General features: G+C 40.2%; 1 protein-coding gene across 1 annotated transcript in view; it reads right to left on the bottom strand.

Annotated features, from left to right (window-relative positions):
- Window positions 1-24008, bottom strand: part of ARID1B (AT-rich interaction domain 1B) — a 337486-nt gene that overhangs the window by 132199 nt on the left and 181279 nt on the right. The window contains 1 exon segment of the mRNA XM_085297989.1: window positions 19796-19837. Within this exon segment, the coding sequence (XP_085154115.1) occupies window positions 19796-19837 (42 nt within the window).

The raw sequence follows: 24008 nt of genomic DNA, 5'->3' as shown, positions 1-24008 counted from the left end.
CTGTGGCAGYCAGAAGAAGCGAACAAATAGCAGGTTCATCGTGGGGGGCCTTCAAAATCGTGGACTAAGTTCTGCGTGCCACCTATTTAATGGYACGTTCAGAAGCATACCATACAAAGGGGTAATTAATCTAATAAGAACATCCAAAATCTTGTGCAAATAAGCTGTCTCCAAAGGGAATACGAAAGACTGCGGAAAAAGTAGCCATTAAGACAAGATCCTGGAACTTCAGATGGAAGGACAACATGCTATACACATCCCGCCAACATCTGGAATGAAGAACGGCTTAAAAAGAAATTTCCAAATCTTTGTGATTTGGAACAACTGTGAATTTTGGAAACACTACTTCCAAGACCTTAATTCTGTAAGCAACAAATGGATCAAGTTCCACTAAGATTTCCTASAGATGCAGTAATTTAATGCCTTGAAGCTGCATGCAAATTTATATGCATCAAGCAAATTTGGGGGTTAAGGCATAGAAAGTGAAAATTTGATATGCTGCAGCTGCCTTGCACATTATGAGATATATTCCCATACTCTTGGACAATGTCTGTCTGCCCAAACTGTAAAAATAGAGAGACTTAAACTATACAATACTGCAGTGAAAGAAGAAAGCATGCAAGCAAAGGAGACAGTATTTCACCAATCTCAACTCTGTAACAGTGATGGAAGATTGTGTAAATTAGTCCTTGCTTCTCTAAACATAATTCTACCATAGTAGTTGACATTACTATGGCATCTRAGTGTAAACGGATGGCCTGCAGAGAAGACGTGCAAGATAAATTCAAGAACCGATGGGAAGATACATTCTCTGGAATGAGTGGTGAGCGGAGAACTATAACCTATTACCCAAGCTAGAACTGAAACACTATTGAAAGCTTGTGGATTTGCAGAGTTGTTTATTCACAGAGCAATCCCCTCCTGAGTGCAAACTCTTCAAGTCTTCACTAGGGACAGTACTAGAGAGACAGAAATACACTCTCATCCCTCATGACTGCACTGTTCTATGTTTAACAAGTTCTGCAGCAGCATCACTGAACTTTTATAATTATTGTCGTACAATATAGTTTATTTGAAAGACAGGTTGCATTTGTTTTGGAGATATTGATAAACATTAAAATACTGACATTTTTATTAAAATACTTTTCTTCCTCTTATTCCAAAAGATCTTACAGCCCAACCACTTATTTATCTTTTTCAAGATAGTATAATAATTATGACCTATGTTCAATTGACTTGACAATTAATGAGCCTTCTGGAACCCAAGTGAAAATCCCATAAACTTTGATAAATTGCATGGATATAGCATAGCAGCAACACTCAGTCAGTACTTATCTGGAGTGAAATAGGACCAATGAGACAAAGCTGTTAGTGCGAGTTCCCTTATTGGATTCTGTTTTCCGTCTATGAGTCCCACAAATGCTCCTGTCCCTATTTCGGGGGCAAAGGGGTGYGCGGAGTGAGGAGAGTCCGCATTAAGTTCCAATCCCCAAAGCCTTGCATGATAGAAAAGTTGGAAAGAATGCGAACCTCTCTTCAATTAAAAGACTTCAACGCTAGCTGAATTCTACAGTTAACTAGAAAGGTGTCTCTTTTTTCCATAGACCCTTCAGCACAACCAAACCTATGAATTGGGGCAAAAATGTTTCAAAAGTAACAGCATTTTCCACTCAAGAAAAAGTACAGTTGTTCTGAGATCTCATTAGAGAATTAAATATTCTTCATTTTACTTATTGCTTGGAAAGATTGCAGGAAAAAAAATACATGATCTCAAAAATAGGATTAAAGTTCCCTTTATCACAAAATTACAGAGAACTCTAGACACATGGAAAGCAACTAGTACACATAGCTATTCTCATTCTCTTTCTATATGCGCATGAATCAAAGGGGGAAGGTAAGCACATCTGGTTCTAACTATATGTATGGTATCAAGGAAATGACATAATCTTCAGTTATCTACGCCTTTGAAAATCTACATTATTAAATAACTTCCATCATCTTAAAGAAAGGTTAACAAAATTTCTATTGTTTTGTTCTATGAACAATTGTGAAAGAGTAAGACAAACTGATACAGTAACTGAATTCAACTGAACGGCCACTCTCTAGGTGGAATTATTAAACACTGCTTATGACACTATCTCTGTAAAACATTCCAAAATCTTGATAACGTCAGCATAATATTTTGAAATTAAGACAYCTGCTTATTACATAAGCTACCTTGCAAACCGGCTTCAGGTATTTGCAGTATTCTTTAGTTGGTGAAGGTACAACTACAGAACAAAAATGCTAATATAGACCAAACAGCTTCTGCTTTAAAATATTGCTTTCTTTCTCTTTTGTAGAATCATATGTATGTAAGAACATAAATCATTTCTAATCCCTTTAACAAGCAACCTCTGATAGCAATTTACTACAGAAACATAAGTAGAATTATTATGAAGCATTAAAAAACCCAGAAACACTTACATTCTAATTTTGAATATGCTTCAAATATCAAACTAACTTTCCAAAATCACTTTAAGAAACTATCTTCCCATTATTGTACAATGACGTTAAAATAAGATCTCTTCTTCTTTGCTTAGCTTTGGCAYGTGCTAACTTCAGGACCTAGAAATACATCGGCGGTTTCTGCAGCCCTTCTAAAACTCTGAAGACTGGCATCCTGGTATACCTCTTCTAAATTTATTATGCTCTTTGTTACAGCTCAGTGATGACAAACAAGCAACAAACATAGCTCTGGGCAACATGCAGTGACACACGCAGGAGCTATTTTATTTTCATTTAAGAGTTCACTATTATTGCCATCAATACTCAGGTATACACAAAATGGACCCAAGGTATAGAAAGTCCCTGATTTTGTTACTTCAAATGGAGCATACACAGGACTATAGATAAGCAGTCAAAACTTTATGCATCTAGGCAAATCTGGGAATGAGCTATGCAAAGACCTTTACAGTGAAAAATGAAAATTCAGAGTGCATGCATACAGGAGCTGGAAAACTGACAGACAACCAGCGCAGCTTTTGCACATACATTTCACAGCAAGAACTTTAGTGCACAGTGGGGAGCTGTAACTTTGAAATACTAACAGATAACCACTTTTGAATCACTTTTCCTGTTACTTGGGGGTGCCTATTACTTTTGGTTTTCAGGGTTGTTTTTCGAAACACAAGGGCAAGGGGGACAAAGACAATTAGAGAAATAAGGCAGACAGCTCTTCAACAGATTAGCTCAGATGTCAAAATGGGTTAAGATGCATTTTCACCAAACACCTTTCCAGCAAAGGAAATCCACTCTCTTCCAGGCCAAGTGTTGCACACAAGCACACAAATGCAAATATGCACACTTCAGTCTAGAGACCAGCGTTTGATCCACCTAGATAGTCAAATGGCTCACTCATATTGCCTGTGCTCTGAGGTTACATGTCCCAGAATGTACTGGGCTTGTCAGCATTTGGAAAATTAAATTTAGAAAAATATATTCTTACACAGTTCCTTAAGTTACTAAAATATTTAGGCATTAAGACACTCTACAGCTAGACAAGGGTATAAATCAGCCATCATGACACCGAAGCTCCGCTGCACACCATCCTTTCTCCGCACCTTCCATCTCCTTATCAAAACACGGAAAAAAGATGAGCCTTAAGGGAAGTCTGCTCCGAAGTGAGATAGCCTAAGTCTACTGAAGCCTGCGAGGAGACTGCACTTGGATGAATGCATGTAGTGGAGGGGAGCAAAAGTCATTTTTCACTCCTAAATTAGCACACACTGAACTCAAATAACTTTGCAGATCAAAATGAGAAGTGCAAGACTAAAATAAGAAGAGAGAATTTTAATCAGGAGAAAGATCTGGAAATCTTGTCCAGATCTCATAGGCTCTTTTTTTAATACCTTAAAAGATGTGCCAGTGGGAAAAAAACTAGAGCGCTAACCTTGCTTCTATCGCATGTATAGCAAGCGGCTGGCCTCACGAAAAGCCCCCTGCAAATTTTGCATGCTGTGGCCCCCGGTGCTATAGAGATTTAAGGCACCACGTAACTTATCCCTCTGCTTGCACTGTTGATGCATTTCAGCTTAAGCAGGAGCACAGCGTTTTCAAGATCKCTGTTTAAGAGGATGGAAATGAAGGCCCAGGGCACTGCCAATACGAGCTAGGTACGCTGGCTAGTCATCACATAAAAATAATTGAAGCATACAGAATAAGTAAAAGGGAAGCTAAGGACATAAAAAAAAGCAAGTCAAAAATCCTCTTAAAAGTTCAAAATTGTGAGCTCTGGAGGGCAGCTAACAGAAATACTCGATCACCCCAAATACAATACAAAGTTCTTCTCRCAGAAAACACAATCCAGCAAAAAACATTTACATTTGGGGAATAACAGGCAGAACGTGGTCCCCTCTCAGAAACGCACCCCTGCGGGGCAGCGGTGGGTGGCCCGGCTGCACCCGGGAAGGGGCCCCCAAGCGCCAGGGCCCTGCAGGCCTGGCGGCTGCYGCCGCACCCCGCTCCTGCGGGCTGAGCGCCAGGCTGCAGCTCACCCACCGCTCTGCACCCCRACGTTGGAAAGGCAAGTTCGCCTTAGACTCGGGTCCATACGCCCGCGTGGCAGGCGCCTTAGCACGCAGCTGCTTGCTGCGCGCACGCACCGAGGTTTGAAACGCGGGTTTCAGCAGGTTTCACGGGAGCAGAGCCTCTGCCGCAGCCCGGCGGAAGGGTGCGTGTGCGACGCAACCTCCGCACGCTTTACAGCACCATCACTTCGCAGCAGAGTAAAATATCACCAGCAGATCTGCAAAATCTTAATAAGCAACGCTCACCGGGGAAAGGTTTATTTGCAGCAAGTATGAGCACAGAAAAACTGGCAATAGTTGCAACAGAAAAAAAAAAAAAAAAAGAACCAGCTGACCTCATATAAATTACTCTCCACAACTACTCACGCCTGCTTCACAAACTGCTTTAACGCTGCAGGAATTCCTGTGGAAACAATATAGTACGTACTTACGAAACATTTATCTTTTTGACTGAAGATTTCATTCTCTGTCTGGAGGGCTAGTTAGGAGGCAGATAACTTATAAAAAAACCCAAACAAATAAAAAGATACCCCCTAAACCCATAACCCTTATTCCTGATGTTTTATGGCAAAATAAACAAGGCTTAGCTCTTGGACGCAGAAAGGATATAGTTCTCTTTTTCCCTTTTAAGACAGTTTTTCTGCGTTTAACTACAAGAGTTGATTTCAAACGAGATCAAGATACGATCGCAGCGCATTAACTACGCGTAACCTCTTTCAAGTAGCCCCCAAACGTTACGAGCACCGTCCAGACAGTCGAGGGCACCCTGCTTCCTGGCGAGCACGGATGTAAGCGCGTACTGAAGTGCGAGCTCAGTCCCGCTGAAATCAAATCTGTGGAGCGGTAAAATTCTGGCAACACTCACTTGGGGGAGGAGAGGCCCCCCGGGCGGCTGGGGCGCCGACGCACGGGCAGGCAGCTGGCCCGCACTACTGTCCTTACTCAGCTCGTGGGCGGCAACTCAGTTGTGCGAGGAGGTCAGTCAAAGATTTTCGGTCCAACTATCACTCACTGTGAGAAAAAGGAGTCAGGAGTGAACTCTAAAAATCCACTAGTTAACTTCGAATAACATCGACTGCCTGGTAAAGCTTACAGGAGTAGTCGTGGAATAAGAAGTCATTTACAAACCAACCACATGCACACCCAAAGAGGCCAAAAAAATATCAACTAGCCCTACGTTATAACATGTATGTGTACACATAGGTATATTGTTATATAGTATTTATGCTACTTTGTTTCCCTGTAATTCAGCTTCCAACTTGCGACCSCTGTTCTGGCACAGAACCGGACCCACTGAGGTGCAGGAGGCGCTACCAAGCACCCGAGCTCTGCAGCGGCGGGCTGGAGCCGTGCCGAGGCCTCGGCAGCCCCTCCAACCCGGAGCAGCACCCTGCGTAAGGGAAGGCACGCCGGCTGCACCCGGTGCTGCTCTCGCCCCGCGGTCCAAAAGGCCGCAGTGGACACCACGCAGCAGGCTTTTCGGACAGCACGGCGGAGTAGGAAAGAGCTCCGCCTGCTCTCCGCCCTACCCCCAAGGCCTCCTAGGCAGCCTGTAAATGCCTTCTGTAAGCACGGGAGGGCTGAGCCAAAGGACTGCACTGCAGGATTTTAATGAGCTGTATTACAAGTCCTGCTGTAAAATAAGAGGCAAAAGCACAATGTGGCCTAGGTCTAAAGTTACTGCTGGAACCCACTGCCTGTGCAACTTCAGTCATCTCACAGCAAAACACTTAAAGGGAAAAACCAAGAAGTGGTAAGTTTTTCAAATACAAACTTGGGATGAGACAAATTACAACAAATGTTTTATTACTAATTGTACCTTAATAAAAAAGAAAAAAAAATAAACCTGCAAGAGAAAATTTGTACCCAGGGTCTAAATCTGACGCAGAACCTGTCAGTGGAGGATCACACACAGTCCTGTGCTTCTCTCTGCTGTGGAGCMGCCCCATCAGGAGCAGGGCTGAAAGAAGGGCTGAGAGGGATGAAGGGGAGCTGGAAATCCAGAGAAACTCTTTGTACACTTTATGGAAAGATCTAGTGCACAGCCACGATTTGAACCAACTTTTGGAAAAATGACTAGATCTRCAACTACCCCTGCTTTCAATCCATTAAAAAATCTAGCCAAAAAAGTAAAGAAACTAAATAACTAAGTACAGATATCTAAGAAATTCAACCGTACACAAAAAATTGTTTGTATCCGTATGTCTACGCAGTATATATATTTGTATACATAGGGGTGTGTGTGTGTGTATGCGTGCACATGTGCACGTGTGTGTACAAATACATCTTCGAGTGTTTTCTTAGAAGCAAGCAGAAATTGATTTAAATTCCTCTCTGAACACACTGGAGAGCCAACACAGTAATTAACTGTGTTATTTATTAATTATTATAACCATACCAACTGTCYTTTTTCTTCATCTCTCCAGTAAAAACAATTCATTTCTAATCCACCACAGCTGCAGAAACTTTTATGAAACATTACATAAGGTAATAAAATAGCTCCAATTTTAGGGCTGCCGTATCCATTTCTGGCCTTCAATCATTCGTGTCAGATTATAATCTCTGGTGAAGAGTTCTGTGTTATGTGAACAATCCAATACCTCACTAGCACATGCAAGCATGCGAAAAGATTTTTCCAAATTACACAGCAATATATTCTAAATAGGAGATCAGTCACTGAACAAGCTAAATCTGCATGGAGAATGACCGAAAGAACAAGGGGAGGGGGTAGTACACAGTATCAGGAAAATGAAAATGGAATTGGAAAAGGAAGGAGGACTGCACATCTACCATAGCTAAAAGGTTTCTAGCAGTATTTGCTGGCAGTTTCTTTCCATCTGTTTAAGTAGTTCCCTCTCCTATTCCATGGCAATCAATAATTTGAGTGGGCATGAAATAGAGAATGTCTCATAGTTTAAAGCAACACAGGATATAAAATACAATTGAAATATATTTCCACGTGCTAAATCCAACAACGATTACTGTAAACCAATTGCTTGTACAGCATGTTTTGGCTATAAAGGTGGTAGGTGGTGGCAGGAAGGGAATAAGGAGCAAATAGAAAGGAAGAAACGTGTCAATTTTAATTCCTACTTAACAAATTTACTTTTCCTTTGCTAGGACATTGTAAAATGCATTTGTGTGTTTTACGGGAAGATACATGTTTTGAAGACAGTTAGTTGTAACAAGTTCTTCATTTTGTTTTTGTTTTAAAACGGCCATAATTTGCACACCTTGACACCTGCTGATTTCATGCCCTGCCTTTTCCCATCAAAGCCCATTCTCAGCTTTCCACATGAGAAAATCTCATTTATCAAAATTCTGTTAGCGTAAGGGGAAGGGCTATGCTGAGCTGAGCCAGGGCCTTCATTAAACATGCAGAACATAAACTGCTGACACTAAGCATAGTCAACTTGCACGGCANAAAAAAAAAAAAAAAAAAAAAAAAAAAAAAAAAAAAAAGGAGCAAAAGGAGCAACCAGACAGAAGGAATGGTGCGACGGTGAGATGGGAATAAAAGAGACAGTTTTGCAAAGCATTTAAGTCCTACTGCAGTCAGTGAGATTTAATCACAGACCTCAAGTTAAGCATGTGCTTAACTTTGCCAAACAGAAATAGATCACTAAATTATGAATGGAACATTCTATTTCTATTTCAAGAACATGGACACTTTGTTCTCTAGACCTTTCCCTAAGGAAATGAAAAAGTAGGGAGAAAAAAAGGTAACAAAATGGAGAAAACAATCCCTTCTTCATCTCAAAATACTGACTCTGGATAAATGAATTATACATTATGCTTAGTGAGATTTAGAAAAATGGTATCCMTCATTTAGGTTCTGCTGGAGAGAAAACAGCAATTGCCATTACATTCATTAATTTCAAGACAGTATCAAAAGATGGGTGCTCTGGATGGGAAGGAAGGAAAAAATTGTATATTTGGAAGAGGAAAGCAATAAAACAGAAATATATTTAAAATCAACAGTAGGGCTGAGGGTGAACAAAGCAGCTTTTCATATTTTCACTTCAGTTGCTGTTCTTGATTTTTTTCTCCTTTAATTCTCCAAGAGAGCTATGTAATGCTGCCTACAGTAGAAACTTGAATTTAATAGGCACGAAGCAGAAGGAGTGTAGCATTTTCCTCTGATCACAAGGAACAAGTACTTAGCTGCAAGAGAGATCCACAATGAGTCACTGCAGGGAGGAATCAAATGCATCACAGGTACATGCAAGCCTTTTTTATTATTACTGTACCAACTGAAAACACTTTACAACTTACAGCTGTAGGAAAAAAAATCACTTTAAACCAAAAGCAGTCTTCAGYTCGTATCAAAACACATAGCTCCCCAACTATAGTAGTGCATTCATATCGTTCCAGTGGAGGCTCAGGGAGGTGCAAGGGGGGACAGGGATAAGAGGAAGGTCAACATTTTCTCAACTTTTTTTTTTTTGATATTTACGAATAGATAATCATTTCAAGCTGAAACTATTTCAATACCAAAATGAGTGAGTTTCCACCAAATTTCAAAGAGCAGCTAAGAGCTATTTTAATATCCATTATCTGAAAAATAATATCATATTAACATTTTCTGTTACTTTGACATCTCTTAAAATAATTCTCCAAAGTTAATTTGAAGTTAAAAGTAAAGTAAAATTAATGGCCTGATTCTGCAACCCTTTCCCATATTGACTATCATTATATTCCAGAAAAAGAATTGTAATTCTAGCTCCAATCAGCTAACTCCTAACATAACATTAATTTTTCTTACATCTTCCAGGATTCTGCATATATGTAGTTTAGATAGATCAGAAAGTAGACACACATGTGGCTACGGGACATGTACTTTAGTCATCCTCCAAAAGTAATTTTAGTATTTTTTTTAAACATGCAGCATACGTTTAACAGAAGTCAATAGCTGTTTTCACAGTGAAAATATCTAATAGCATCATTTTTCTTAATACAAAATACAATGGAATGGCACTATTCTGACACCTTCTCCTTGGATTTGTAACTAGTGCAATATTTGCAGCTTTTTAAGCTTTATTCTGGTCAACAAGACACTGCAGTCTGCCATACAAAGCTGCTCACCACACGGCGCCATTCAACAGCATATCCAGGTCAGCTTGCATTTTTTAATGTGCTCCAGTAGTTTTCCCTTGCTTTCTGTATCAAGTTTGAACTTTTACTTCTCACTTTCAAACCTCGGTGTAACTAAGCCAAGCAACATGCAGGATCTTAAGAGTATCGTGACTATCTCCAACATTTGCATTTCCAATCCTGCTTGATTTCCTTTTCTCTTTTCTATCTTCATGCCGTTTCTAGGCCCAGCATCCCCAAATTTCTTTTTCAAGAAAAATCTCCACAACACTATTGATAAAAATGAGTTTATTGAAAAAATAAAAAAAGCTTTAGCTAACCTAATTCCTTCCTCAATACTCTTTGGGCCAGCTTAACAACTTTGACCTTGGAGGCATTCTGCACACGTCACAGCTTCAAACCTAAAAGTTAATACGCATATGAACACTCATATCTATATTACAGTAAAGCTTTTGCATGCAGTCATACAGTATGTGTCACAGTGACATTTAGATGCTACAAAAGCCAGTTCCACATGATTCACTTTCTTTCCTAAATTTCCTACATTTCTCAACATGCATTTACTAATTTTTAAATTGTGTGGATTCTAACTCTGTCCTTCTCACAAGCGTTTCTAAGATACAGGTATTCCTGCACAGCCCTTGCACAACAATTAAATTTACAAGGTAATCAGTACATCTGTTCTGACACCAAGGCATAATACCACGAGGAATTTTCTCAGGCAGCTTGGGAAGATTCAGATAGATCTCAATAAAGGAGGGGGAAAAAAAAGTCATCAGGAGGAGTGAGAAGAGACAGTCTTGTGAAATTGAACTGTACAAGCAACGCTTATCTTGCTTCAGACTCAAATGTTAAGGCAAGTCTTACTAAAGAGACTGTAAATCTGTCTACTTTCTATTTCAGGTAGTATTAAGGATTCTCTGGTAAAATCACAAAAGACATAAATATTATTACAAGAGAAATGTATCACCATTGCTTACAAAGCATAGAATCTCAGACAACTTTAAACATTGCAACAATACGGAAACTATGTCAAAACCATCCTGTAATCTTAAGTCTTCCTATAAAAAAGATAAAGCAAAATATATTATTGAAATTCAGTGTAATTAACTGTTCACCAAGTAAATCAAAGAAATGACCCTAAAAAATAACAGGACCCACTGCCATTCTAATCCAATAAAATTATCCATCAAAATCCTGATTCACTAGAAAACCTTGCCTCACAAGAAGAATCTCCTAAAAAAAAATAAACAGCAGAATATTTGAAGCTTCAGAGTTACAAAATGTTGTTTTTGTAACAGAAATGTGCTTTCAGTAAAAAACAAGATTTTGCATTATTCCATTGTTTCTTCCTCTTTGAAATCCATGATGACACGTCAACGGTACTTTTACAAGCCAAGCACAGTTCTGAAGCATGATACACCTGACCTTGTCTCAGAAAAAAAGGGAGATGAAATCTGAAATCCCATCTGTCTACTCAACAACTTTCTAACATTGCTCTTTGCATTTTCTATATTCTTCAAACCTAGCATTAGCTCTAACAAGCTGACTGTGCAATTGGTGCAAGCAGCCACATGGCACAAAACTGAATTTTCTATACCCCCGAGTATATCCGTTTGGTGGTGTTAAAAGAAAAGAAAAAAAACGATACTATACACAAAAAAGCAAACAAATGAACAGGAGTACAAGAATAATAAAAGTTGTGGTTTCTTTGCTGCTGCTGYTGTTGTTAAGTCACACCATTAATGGGAACGTGCTTCCTGAAACAAGGTGGGGTTCATCGCTGCAGGGAGCAGTTCTGGTTGCACCAGTTACGCAATCGGGGAGAATTTACAGAAGAAAAAGAAATCTGGTCTGACCTGCTCTCCCAATCAAGAAAGAACAGCAAACTATTTGCAAAGACTCTGTTCTGCCCTCTTCCCACTCCCAAACAAAGAGACCACCTGCCTGAGCATTTCTTTTAAAGTTGCAGGTATTTACAAGCAAACATTGTGYTCTGATTGTCAAATGAGTTCTCTGTAAATCTGATATTCCCTGAAAGTTGAAAACAGCAGTATAAATCCAACAGGCCACACACAACTGTAAATGACCGACAGGATCATAAACATCTTGGTTACATTTTAACGGACTGGAGATCAGCTAGAAACAACTAAACACAACACTGAATTGAATTTAAAACCTACAGAATAATTAAAGTAAAAATGTATAGAATAACAAAAGAAAGACTAAGAGAATTAGTACTATTGTTGGTAATTTATATCACTGCATTGTAGTGCCTGATGTGAAACAGCAGGTTCAGTCTAATCCTCGCGTTGATGCGTGTTCCCATCGGAAAAGCAGTACCAAACTTTGTACTTTTGTGGCATTTCTACAGAGCTTAAGGGCTAAACTCCCTTTGCACATCCGAAAGCGTCTCTCCAAGCCTGGGCGGAAGCACGCTGACAAAGCAGCACGGGAAGCACGAGCTGCTGCTGCTGCTGCCATTAGTGCTGGGTGGTTAAAGGTTACAGCAGTTAATTTCAACAAAGTGGCAACTTAAAACAGCACAGTAACGCAGTAGAAATAACTGAAGGAAGAAGGATCCAGATCAATCAGAAAAGCAAAAATATTTCCCAAGCCTCCTTTCTTACAGATGTCACTTTAGCAGGAACTAAACAACTGTTGTGCATAACACACATATCAGCTCCTGAAAACTGTACACTGATTTCTGACCTCTGATATTCTCAAGAAGTCAGTGGCAGCTGCAGACTTGTATCAAAAATCAAAATGTGGTCCCATCCTCATCTTGAAAATACAAACAAACCAGGCAGTAATGGAGATGAAGGCTGTTTATCATGTTTATGTATGTTCATGAGGAAGGGATGMAGGAAGAAAGCTAGCAGTTTAAGATTTTTTAGTGCTAATGCCAACTGGTTTTGAGGCACTGGGCAAATCACACAACAGCAGTTTCAGAAGATGCTGAGACAGTCATGATGTTCACCAGCTTTGCCTACACTGACTTTCCACACAGTGTGCAGAGCTTTTTAAAAATAAACGTGTTACCACTTACACATGCAGACTGCGTAAGTCCAACCCCAAGGCCACCAGTACTTGTTCTGCAAGCATCACAAGATGCTTCACATTGAAAAGGTGCATTAAACATGTATTTATCGCTATTTTTGCTCACTGGAAAGAACTCTACCCAGGGCAGAGCCATTACACTGTCCAGGAAAGATGGCATATTCTGTCTGATATACTGCATGCTCACTCACAGGACATCGCAGCAGATGGCAGGCCCTTCTTAAAGTCTAGTCTTACTTTGTCCTTCCTGAGACTGAGCTACAGGAGCAYGTGCAAGTTAACAGCATCACTGGCTTTGGGCTACAGAGCATAAGGAGAAAAGAACCAACTGTTACTATGTTATTCACCCTGCATATACTGACATTCCTGCATTTAGGGGTTTTCAGCTAACATAGGACTTTTTTCCTGTTCTGTGTATCATTTTATCTTTTCCTCTTCACATGAAATTGCCTCAGAATGGTACAGATCCACCTCCACTGCATGATGAGTTCCTCGGACCTTGAGGAAGCTCTTGCTCTTCTCCATCCTGCAACACAGCTTGAAACTCCTCTATGTATCATGCACTGGAAGAGGGAACGATCTGTGGGGAGTGAGGTGCTAGAGCAGGCTGGTGCTGTTTGGAATGGATGTTGAGAGGATACCACACTCTTGTTCTGATTTCATCTTCCATACTCCAGACAGCTAGATAGGATCCTCCGCAGCCCTCAGCAGCCAGGGTGAGGTGCACCACAGTTAAGGTTGTACAACAGATGGAGGAACTTACGGCTTTGAGTCTGTTGGTGTGCCTCTCAATTTCTATGAAATGAACTCCCCCCCAAAATCCACAAAGTATTTATTGCAACTAAACTTACCAAAAATTAAAAACTGTTGGTTACTTAGTTAAAAGTTCTAAAACATGATCACAATTGGCTTTGTTTTGTGTGTGAACAACATAGAAGTAACACCTATAGGTCAGGCAAAAATGTGTTGAAGTTACTGCTACTTACTTACTTGCAACTATTTTGAAACACTTTGGCCCATCTGTCAGGGGTCTCTACCCCTTCAGAGACTATCAAAAAAGCACCTTATAGCCTGCTTCTTTATTCTTCAAAAACAGCACAGACTGCACTCAGAGGACTTCAGCAATCTTAAAACACAGCTCTAAAAATGACCCAAATATTTCTTTAAGAAGGTTGCAAAATCCTTTTAGTCATCTCTGAACACCTCTGATAAAACAACTCCATATAGAAAACAAACAAACAAAAACCTGAGAAAAAGCATAATCCTAATTCCATACTAAGTAGAGAAACAGAAGTTACTGGAGGCTAATATGAATATCTATTCTTTCTAAGCTGAAACAAATCCAAAAAAATTATTTGCAACCCCCAGATCTCTACATAAAACAACAGTGCACAGATGGATGTAAATGAGGACACATTTCTCTATATTTTCCTATATGCTGAACACACACATAGACACTCTAAGTGTCAACATATCAAGACAGAGATAATTCAGACACTTGAAAACATCCTCTTCTAAAAAGGATTAATTGGCTTTAAAACAATTTCATTTGGCTTTGAAGATGCAGCTTTTATTAGCAACCAGTAGATGGCAGAAGCAGCGGCTGCTTAGAGTCTTCAACAAAAGAAGGCTCTCTTAAACAAGGCATGCATTAAAAGGAAACAATTTTTAATGCCTACTTTTGCTTCTCCCTCAATAGTTTCTTTACTCCTTCTTTCCAAAAAAATAAATACTATTTTGTGTCAATCAATCCAACACAAATTTCAAAAAATTTTAGCAAATAAAAAAWATCTCTGGAGGACATATTTTCACAATTTTCTCAAATGGCATCCCTACTCCATCTCGTAGCTCAAGGCTTCCGTATCATGGTTATCACTGGAACAGCGGTTTCCTTCTAGACTGCACAGTCACAATTCACAAGCAGCCACCAAAAATATTCTCCTTGGTGTCCTACGCTTCAGACCAGGAAGTGGACACGTAGCTACACTGTGCAGCCGAATTTCCCCTTGGGATTTGAACTTGTATCTGGGACTGTGAAAATAAGCGGGCTACAGAATGCGCAGTGATGTGCTGAGTGTCGCAGTAAAGCAGCATTTGCAAGCTGGAGGAAGGGGAAAGAATTTTAATAAACTGGAGTAAAAGCAGCCTGTTTGGGAAGAGAAAAAGATTTCAGTTCTCAGCACACTTGAATTTTAAAACTGGATATTCTATGTCAGAGAAAGAACACTAAAAAATGCATACCAACAGTGCCCATYTAAAAGGAGTGAGGAACAGAATCTCTCAACAACTTCCAGAGTTACTAAATCACAGAGACGAGGTCATCGCTTCATGCTGTGTCACAACACAAAAATATGGCTCGTTCCACGAACACTGCCTAAAGCACCGCTGCGCTGGCGCAGCCACATCGGAAATGTCACCCTCATTACATTGCTTTAACAGGACTGCGTCTCTCCGTTATGCTGATTTCTGGATYGGAGAGGAACGTTTTCTCCCGCGTTTTGCCTTCTCCGCGGGAAACGCACGATCACCGCCTTCGCGAGCRCGTCCGTCGGGAGGATGGCTGTGTGCCCTCGACCGCGGCGGGCCGGTCCCGGGGACGAACGGGCGGCGCGGAGGGCAGTGCGTGCCCCGCTTGCAGAACAGGAAAGGCTTCCTCTACCCTGCCCCCTTTTCTCAACTGACACCTGCAAATCACTAATCCAGTTGTCGTTTATTTCCATACGTCGAATTACAATCTGAACGTGTGCGAAGCAACATAACAATTGTGATTAAGCCAATTACAACACAACACAGCTTAGAAGGACGCACAATGGCCGGATTAACGCTCCCGGCCGAGGGAGGGAGCCGGGCGCCCGGGGGGTCCCCGCCGGGGGGAACGCAAGCGGCTCTTTTCCTCTTGCACAAAGTTGTGAGCCTTCCGACGTGTAGCTGCCGGGCTGCCGTTAACCAGTTTATTTCTATTAACGCGGCCCTGAGCCGGGATCGCRGCACCTCGGCGCTAGCTGGGGTAGGCGGGCTGCCTCGGCAAACGGCGCTGACGGCGCTTTACGCGCCCGCGTGCAGGTTGAGGCACGTGGGCGAGCTGGGCTCACCCTTGCTAACTGAACGAAACCTCCCCTACCCTAGATTATTTGGGTCAGGTACCTGCTGACAGCAAAAGCCTCAGGGACAGGGAGGGAAAGAAAAGGAGAGTAAACTGAGCACAAATATTAAAAAAAAGAAAAAAAAAAAAGTCCCTCATTCTCATTCTCTACATAGGGCCAAATACCATTTTTAACCTGCCTGGGTTAACTTACTGCTTTCTACACCGTAATTCCAACTGATGCCAATACGAGGCTCAAACAACAATAAAATATGGGTTAAATCTTTATATAATAACGAACCTTTCAGACTAAGATTTTCAATTCTACCTAAGGGATTAAAGCGTTCTAATGGAAATTGAGCATCTAAATCCCTTAGGAAGATTTAAAAAACTCAGACACGGTTATTTTTATTTGTTCACTGCCTTGGTGTTAAAATCAACCCCATTTGAAATAGTTAAACCTTTTTACTTTTTATTTCTGCTTTGTGTACCTCACCACTCTTCCCCCCTTTTTCTTTTCTTTTTTTTTTACATATTTATATCCCCCCTTATTTTCTCTCCCATCTGGGCACACTGGCCCCACCTGCTAAAATGTATCTTCCTATTCCAGCCAAAATCAACACAAATTAAATTGGTATTGTTAGTATTTTACATGTCACCATTAGGTTTTAATAAGATTAATGTGAAGGAGTTTCCAGCTCTTAAATACGTTGTTTCATGTTGACTGCAGGCTCGCGTAGATACCACCGCATCTAACCACTCTCACTTTGCGTTAGTCTCTTGGCAACTATGTTTTGAGAGAAACTTATTTATATAGATAACTTTATACTCAGCAGAATTTGAATGAACCATGCGGAACTGTTAAGTCTGTCCCAGGTCACCTATCAGCTGTTTATGATTTGTTGCTATAGTTCTCCTTACATCTCTCCATACATACCTGTGCACGTGTCACAACCATTCTAAATGCTGATTCCAGCATTTAGATAGGTCAAAAGCTGATTTTAGTTTTCCTTTTTTTTAAGAAAAAACATGACATACATGTGCACATATAAACTTAATTGAATACCACTTGTACAATCTTCAAAAATGCTGTGACGGCACAAAAATAGCTTTCCCTTTCTATAAAATTAGCAGCACAGAAAGCTGAATGTTTTGTTTTCCTACTGTTCAGCCAAAAGGAAGGCTTGGATGTAACACCGTTAATATGTATATATCTTCATACTTATCAGACAACAACATTTATTTAAATTTGACTGAAAAACTGCTTACATTTTACAGAATCATTGAAGAGTACTGGTCTCATGTACACACAAAATAGAGAGTAACAGTAATGTTCATATTAAAAATGGCATTTTTACTCCAATAAATGCCTTACATTCTACCTTTGCTTTCTTATTAAAAAAGTGGTGTGGAAGAAAGACTTCGAAGAACTGTTACTAAGGGTATGCAATCTGTACCTGTTCTCAGCCTAAGGATTAAAGATGAGACCTGGAAGACCTTAAAGTTCAATTAACCCTTCCCGTTTTTTCCGGGGGCTGGGGTGGGGAGGGACAATATGAAACAGTAGCTTTGGTTTTTATTTTCTAACTTAAAAATTGTTTTGTCCAAATCCATATGCAGATTTCACATTCAAAGGACTGTGTAGCTGACCCAATGTTTATCATCAACGACCCAAGTAATTCAAAGGACAGACAAAACGTCCAGATCTTCTCTTTGTGGGCGACAGCTACGGTGAAATGGAACCGTGTTCGGCTGTCTCACTCAGCTCACTTTCCAGGCTAACAGACCCACTCACTGCCAGGATGGGTATTCACCACGAGACTGAAAACATGGAGGATTTAAAACAAAAGGATAACATTATAGGCTCTTTCAGCATCCCAGAAATGCTCTTTTTAAAAAAACAGTACTGCAGTAGCTACAGGAAACAGCCTGTCAACAGCTGTAGGACTAGCTGATAAATGTCCAAGGACAGGTGGAATGGAYACAGTCATAAGAACAGCCACTCTCCGCAGCAACTTAGGCTAGCTTACGTGCAGGGGACTAAACCATGTTACAAGCTGAGGCATATGCTATACCCAATATTGTAAATAGTACCTCAAGAGCTTCTTAGACCTAGAAGGAAATTGCTACCAAGACCAGCATTACAGTGTACGAACTCTAAGCTTCACATCACTATAATCTGGTATTTGCCATGCAGACTAATTTTCCTATTTTAAGAAAGATTTTTATTTTAGACATGAAATGAAAATCAGTTTTCTTTTCAAACATTGTGTTTATATGTATTCTCCATGGGTATACCAACCGATTTGTTAATATAACACTGAAAGACTAGCATTTATTTGTCTTTGAGACAGGCAACAGAGAAAGCATTTTTAAGGGGGAGGGGGAAATAAAACACTTTTACAGAAAGTCTAAAGAGATACCTAACATAAATTCTGGGTTTAATAAATCTGTAATGAAACTTTCTTTTGGTCTTTTTCTCTTGACAGATAAAAAGTACATGACATTCCTAAATATAAATATTCTATTATAAGGTAAGACTATTTTTCAGGAGTGTAAAAAAAACCTGTTGGTTCTAATGTTGAATCTTATAGAAATGTTGCTTGGGTCTCTGGCTGATGATGATGGAGCTGGCAATAATACATATTCAGTTTTCTAATATCTGACTCTTAGCAAATCAAAATTCTTAAAACTTTTGGTGGCATTTCAAACGATGTCCATCAAGATGACCGTAAGACCAAAAAAACAACTTGCAAGTTTAGCCACAAAAAACAGTAAGAAGCCTTCTTCACAGTGTTAGAGCTACTGGCTACAATAATCTTCAGTAATATTTCTGTTTACCCAGTTAGTCTGAAGGATTATGGAGATGAGTTCACAAGAGCTGACCCCCCAGGTTTATTAAATATTCAGTAAATATTCTGTATACATGCCAGGTATTAAATAAAAAATGGAAAATACTGCAGACTGCCATATGTTAAATACTTCAAATAATACTGGAGTAGCTGTTTATTTTTTAATAATTTATTTAAAACACTATCAGGTATCACAACATACAATAAGGGCACAATTGTAAGTTCTAGCATCACGAATATTTAGGTGCTTCTAAAGATCTTTCTTTTTGTAGGTTATTTTTTTTTGATGGTGTTCTATATAAACTTGGAGAACTTACTAAATCTTTTCTTGATTTTTTTTTCACCTTGGTAGTAATAACACTGCTACTTTTTCACCTGCAGTGGTATCACTGCATGTGGGCTTTCAGCAGGAGGAAATTCTTCGTTGTCATGATTCAGTCTACTGTTCCTACAATCTCCTTCTTCCCCTCCCCTATCCACTCTCTTTTCTCAGCTAACTAGATCTAGCCTACACACAATCTGCCTTGCCTAAAATCATCTGCTATTAGTGCTCAATTAAAATCCATGGTCAACATCTCAAGGTTCATAGGCCGAAGAAAGTCAAGCATGTATTAGGATACATTCCGTTTGTTTTGCAGAGTAGGTCTACCGTGATCTCTCAAACATGTATAGTTACGTCATACGTTGATCTACAGTTGAACACTGGGTGATGCAGCTGTTTAGCGTATTACTTTCTACTTGAGATGTACTGTGAAAAAGGATCATAAACAAAGTGGCTTACTCAACAGATTGCAAAGCAAATAACGACTAAGATTTTTGAGCTGCAGATCTGTGGAACACGAACAAATCCAACACTCAGGCAACTCCAATCTTTAAAGTCACTAGAAAGCTGAACTTCCACCTTTCCACCTGAGTTTCCCTAACTAAAATTTGCTTAAATAATTTACACTAAATAGCACAACTAAAACAGCCTAGGTACCATTCTCAGACTACCACACACAAGAGAAAATCTCCGAATTGGTGGATATACATCACAGGAGCCTCGCTTCTCAGGCTGAAAATTACCTTCTGCTGTGACATCACATCCAGTTATCAAAAACTATGGGACCTTGGTAACAAAATTGCATCAAACTACACACCTTGTGTCCAAATGTAGCATCCTCCGAGGCCAAGACTTCAACCTGAAATTATAAGGAGAAAGATCATTTCAAATTTAGCCACTACCAACAGCCTCTCCTGAGCACAGCACCACAGTCCAGGCAAAGAACACTAGTCTGGATCAACCTTACGAAAGCCTAGGCATATGCTGACATGCTGAACTAACAGCCAACAACAGAAATCCTCAAGAGAAACTCAGAAAGCATCTTTAAGACACAGACAAGGTCTCTCAACCTAAACTACATGAGGAACATCTTTCAGTTTCCCAAAACTTACTGCCCAAGAGCTGGAACCTTATTTTCCATATGGAGTCCCAGCTACAATGAAAAGCTGCCAGAGAACAACCAGAATCACCAGCCGAGACAACTCTTTGCTAACAAGAATAATCCAAGCTTTTCCCCTCCTGTTTTCTTCTGCCCCCTAGGCTGAACACTCCTKCATCAACACGAAGTGGAACAGCAGTAACTGGAAACTCGGCAGCACAAGAGCTCTCTTACAGACTCCTGCCCTGGCTTGAGCAAAGTGAATTCATTCAGAACCGTGGAATTCAGAGAAGACAAACTCCCCAGGCAAACACTGAGGCTACCAGGCTGCGAGATACAGTGAATGTTTGAAAACTTGAGAAGAGCAAGCTGTTAAGTGATCTAGTGGTGCTCCAAATCAAATCCTGTACTGGTTGCCACACATCTTACAGCTCAAAGAGCTGATATGCACTAATCTGGGACAATGAAAACAGAAAAGCAGGCGCACTGATTTTTCATTAGTCTCCCTAAAAATACTTCACACTTCTGCACCTTTCACCTGAGAATCTCAGTGCATTTATGATTTCTAATTAATTAAGCTTCCCAATAGTCCAGTGAATTAGAAAACATCATCATCCCAATAAACAGAAGAGCAAGGCAGAGAAAGGTTAACTAATCTCCTAGTAATCATGTACCAAGACAGGGACACATTCAAGAGAAACAGCCCAGACTTCTACTCCCAGGCTCATAGTTTAACAAGTAAGAAATTCTCTACTTCTGATTTACATCCTATTTTAAATGCCTACTGCTGCATTATAATTTATGTAACTAGTATAACTATAACTAATACATCTAATCTCCAGTTTAACTTAAGAAGAGTGAAGGATTTAAAGCAAATCAAGGGGAAAAAAATGAATGTCAAGTTTCAGCCTGAAGCACATTATACTGCCAGAATTATAAACCCCTGAACAAGARGGTTTATAATGGAAAGGCTGATAAACTAACAATGATGGCAGCACTTAAATATATTTATGCCATGATCTAGCAACATATGGTATCTCTTCATCTCTAAATTAAAAAAGGAGGAAGAAAAAGGGAGGGAAGATAAAGGATTTATAGRAACTAAGAATAAAAGGAGAAAATGAACCTCATGTTACCCAATTGTGACCTGTCCAGATGCTCAGGAATGGCACCAAGAGGCTACAAAATTCTCATTCAATAGGAGGTAGGAAAAAAATCTGAGTAAATAAAAATCAATCTGAAGTGATATGTATTAGCTACTTATATTAAGCTTCTAATCCTTTAGGCACTTTATAAATATTAAACAATCAGTCCTGGCGAGACTGATAAATATCCATAATATATTTTACAGATGAAGAAACAGACAGAGGGGTTAAGTGACTTGCCCAAGGCCAAAAAGAGAATGATCAGAAGCTGGACTGGAAATAACACTATGTCACAGTACAGTGCTCTACTCATATACTTGAGTAGCTTCTGAAAAAAGTAATTCCCGTATTAGAAGACCAGCTAGGGTTAATGTGGTACCCATCCACATTGCAAACATTCATTTCCACTTGGCTAATTGCTTTGGCATTACACCCTGCTACCACAGCTACCCACGTTCCGAAACGTGAGCAAGCTGGTTTGAAACTAACTCAGTTTTATCAGCATGGGATTATGCTGTTCATAAACCTTAGTTATTACCTCCAAGCCCTTCAATATGTATTACTCTGCCATGGTTTCTAAACTTTTTGTAGTTGAGATTCATCAGGAAAGCCTGGTGGTCTTCTCCATGTCGCTGGGTCCCTCTGCGTCCCCAGCGGGGCTGCAGGCTCCTCACTGCCCCATGCTATTCTGTTGCCCCTTCCTCCTCTGCTCCCACGGTTCCAGCAGGGCTGAGGTGCCCCCTGGGGGCTGCTTCATGCTCCCTTCCCCTCCTCCTCCTCCTCCTCCCAGCTGTAGGAACCCAGCACAGGCCAGGCCAAGCTCTGCGTGGTCAGGCTCCACCTGTAGAGAAGCCCCTGCACCATTTCGGAGCCTTTGCTGTATAATGACATGGGATTAGCAACACACCTGTCGCGCCTAGGCAGCTCCCACTCTGCCAGTGGAAAAAGATGTTTCAGTACACACAAGAAGATGGCACTAAYGCCAGCTCTTTTGCAAAACTCAGTTCTCTTTCTTTTCACTGAGAAACCAAGAACAACTAATTATGACATCAAACAGTAAAAAAAAAGAGAGAGAGAGAAAAAAGGATGATGCAGCATATTCTTATTCTCTTTTACAAACAGAAGTATTTTCTTCTACATGTAGAAATGTAAGGCTCACACAGACAATAAAATGGCTCAGTGTGTAGCTATTAGTGTAGATGATAGTTCTAATAAAAAAAATATTGAACAGACCTGATAACACCACTTCTGTTTTTCCAAGAGTGATCACACCACTTCCGTGACAAAATACTTGTCTTCATGATGAGGATGGTGCAATAAGACACTGTTYGTATTCTTTGATACCACTGCATTTACTACTGTACCACTGTATTGGTCCATTCATGTTTGCTTTCCACCTCTTTGTATGAAATGCAATTAAGATCAGCCAGAAACAAGTAACTGCTGACACTGTAAGATACACAGCATAAAGTAGCGCAACAAGATATGGGACAACACGAGGTTTTCCTCAGGCTGAGTTAAAAAATCAAAACGAAAAACAACAAACACACACCCCCCAACACATACAAATTACAACCTAGCCTGAGAAGACCCCCCTCTAGTGGGAATGAAAGGGTACTTCAATCAGCACCCACATCCCTCAGCATGGAAGAGCAAATTTTGTATGCTTAAGAACCAGGCAAGCATAATTTTTCTCTTAATTCTCACCAAAATACATCACTTTATGTCCAATGGGCAAAAAGTGTACTAGAGATTCATTATTGCTTCAACACAGATAAATTAAGAATGTCTCATAACATACTTATTTGTGGCAGTTAATAATTTCCTATTTTAGTGTCTATTCTGACTGTACAGATGTGAATATATTTTCTTGGGGGGGGGAGTTTCTTTTACAATGAAAAATTCAGTGCACCATTAAAAAAACAGACTTGGTTCGTAAATGAACAACTCTTGAATTCATGTGTATACAGTAGCTTTTCCCCAGACACTGCACTGAATCTCTGCTCAGTGTCCCCCTCCATCTCCACTTCAGTCTACTTTTCGTTCCTCACAGTATATTCATATACTCAAATGGGCCTACCTGTCCCATATTTTATCTATAGATAAAAGCAACTTGTAAGTACTGTTCATTGGTGCCTTTTCCGGTTTATCTGAAGAGTCATACAGCCTTTTTGCTTTTAATACCACACTTTGGTATCCTGCACTTCTGGGGCTAGAATGCTGTGTAAGCAGTGCCAGGGAATGACCAGGTCATAATCTAGAGCTTGTTTATTAGTGATACATTGCAGATCAACTACATCGGATGATTACTGGTCTAAGCTGTAGTACCCAACTGCTGGACCATACCTCTCCTGCCAGGGTAATTTATCATAACCTTATAACCTCCTGCTCCCAACTACCTCCCCCTGAGGCATTCCAGAGACTGGCTGGCAGCCAGGGAACTGGTTTAAGTGCAGCCACCAGGCTCGGACCATGACCGTGCCAAGAAGTCCTGTGGGCTATTCCCAGCATGTGACAGGGTGAAGTTCCCATCTCCCACTAGCACAACAGACTCTAAAACAGGCCAATATGGGCAGCTACCGTTCAGGTGGTATTCAAGAATGTCATAGTAGAACAATGGTTTCATTTTTTAATTCAATTACAAGATGGAAAATATTCATTAACTCACTCGCTACCCTGCAGGATCCCTGCTGAATAATGTATGGAGTGCCCTGAAATAAGCTGGGGAGTAGCCCTTAAGTCAGTCTCTCTCCCCTGTCTCTCTATCCCTTTTTTTTTTTTTTTTT

Source organism: Rhea americana, unplaced genomic scaffold (assembly GCF_003343005.1).
Source record: "Rhea americana isolate MKP2758 unplaced genomic scaffold, rheAme1 scaffold_134, whole genome shotgun sequence".
NCBI classification, from domain to species: domain Eukaryota; kingdom Metazoa; phylum Chordata; class Aves; order Rheiformes; family Rheidae; genus Rhea; species Rhea americana.
This window is presented reverse-complemented; position numbering and strand designations above follow the sequence as displayed.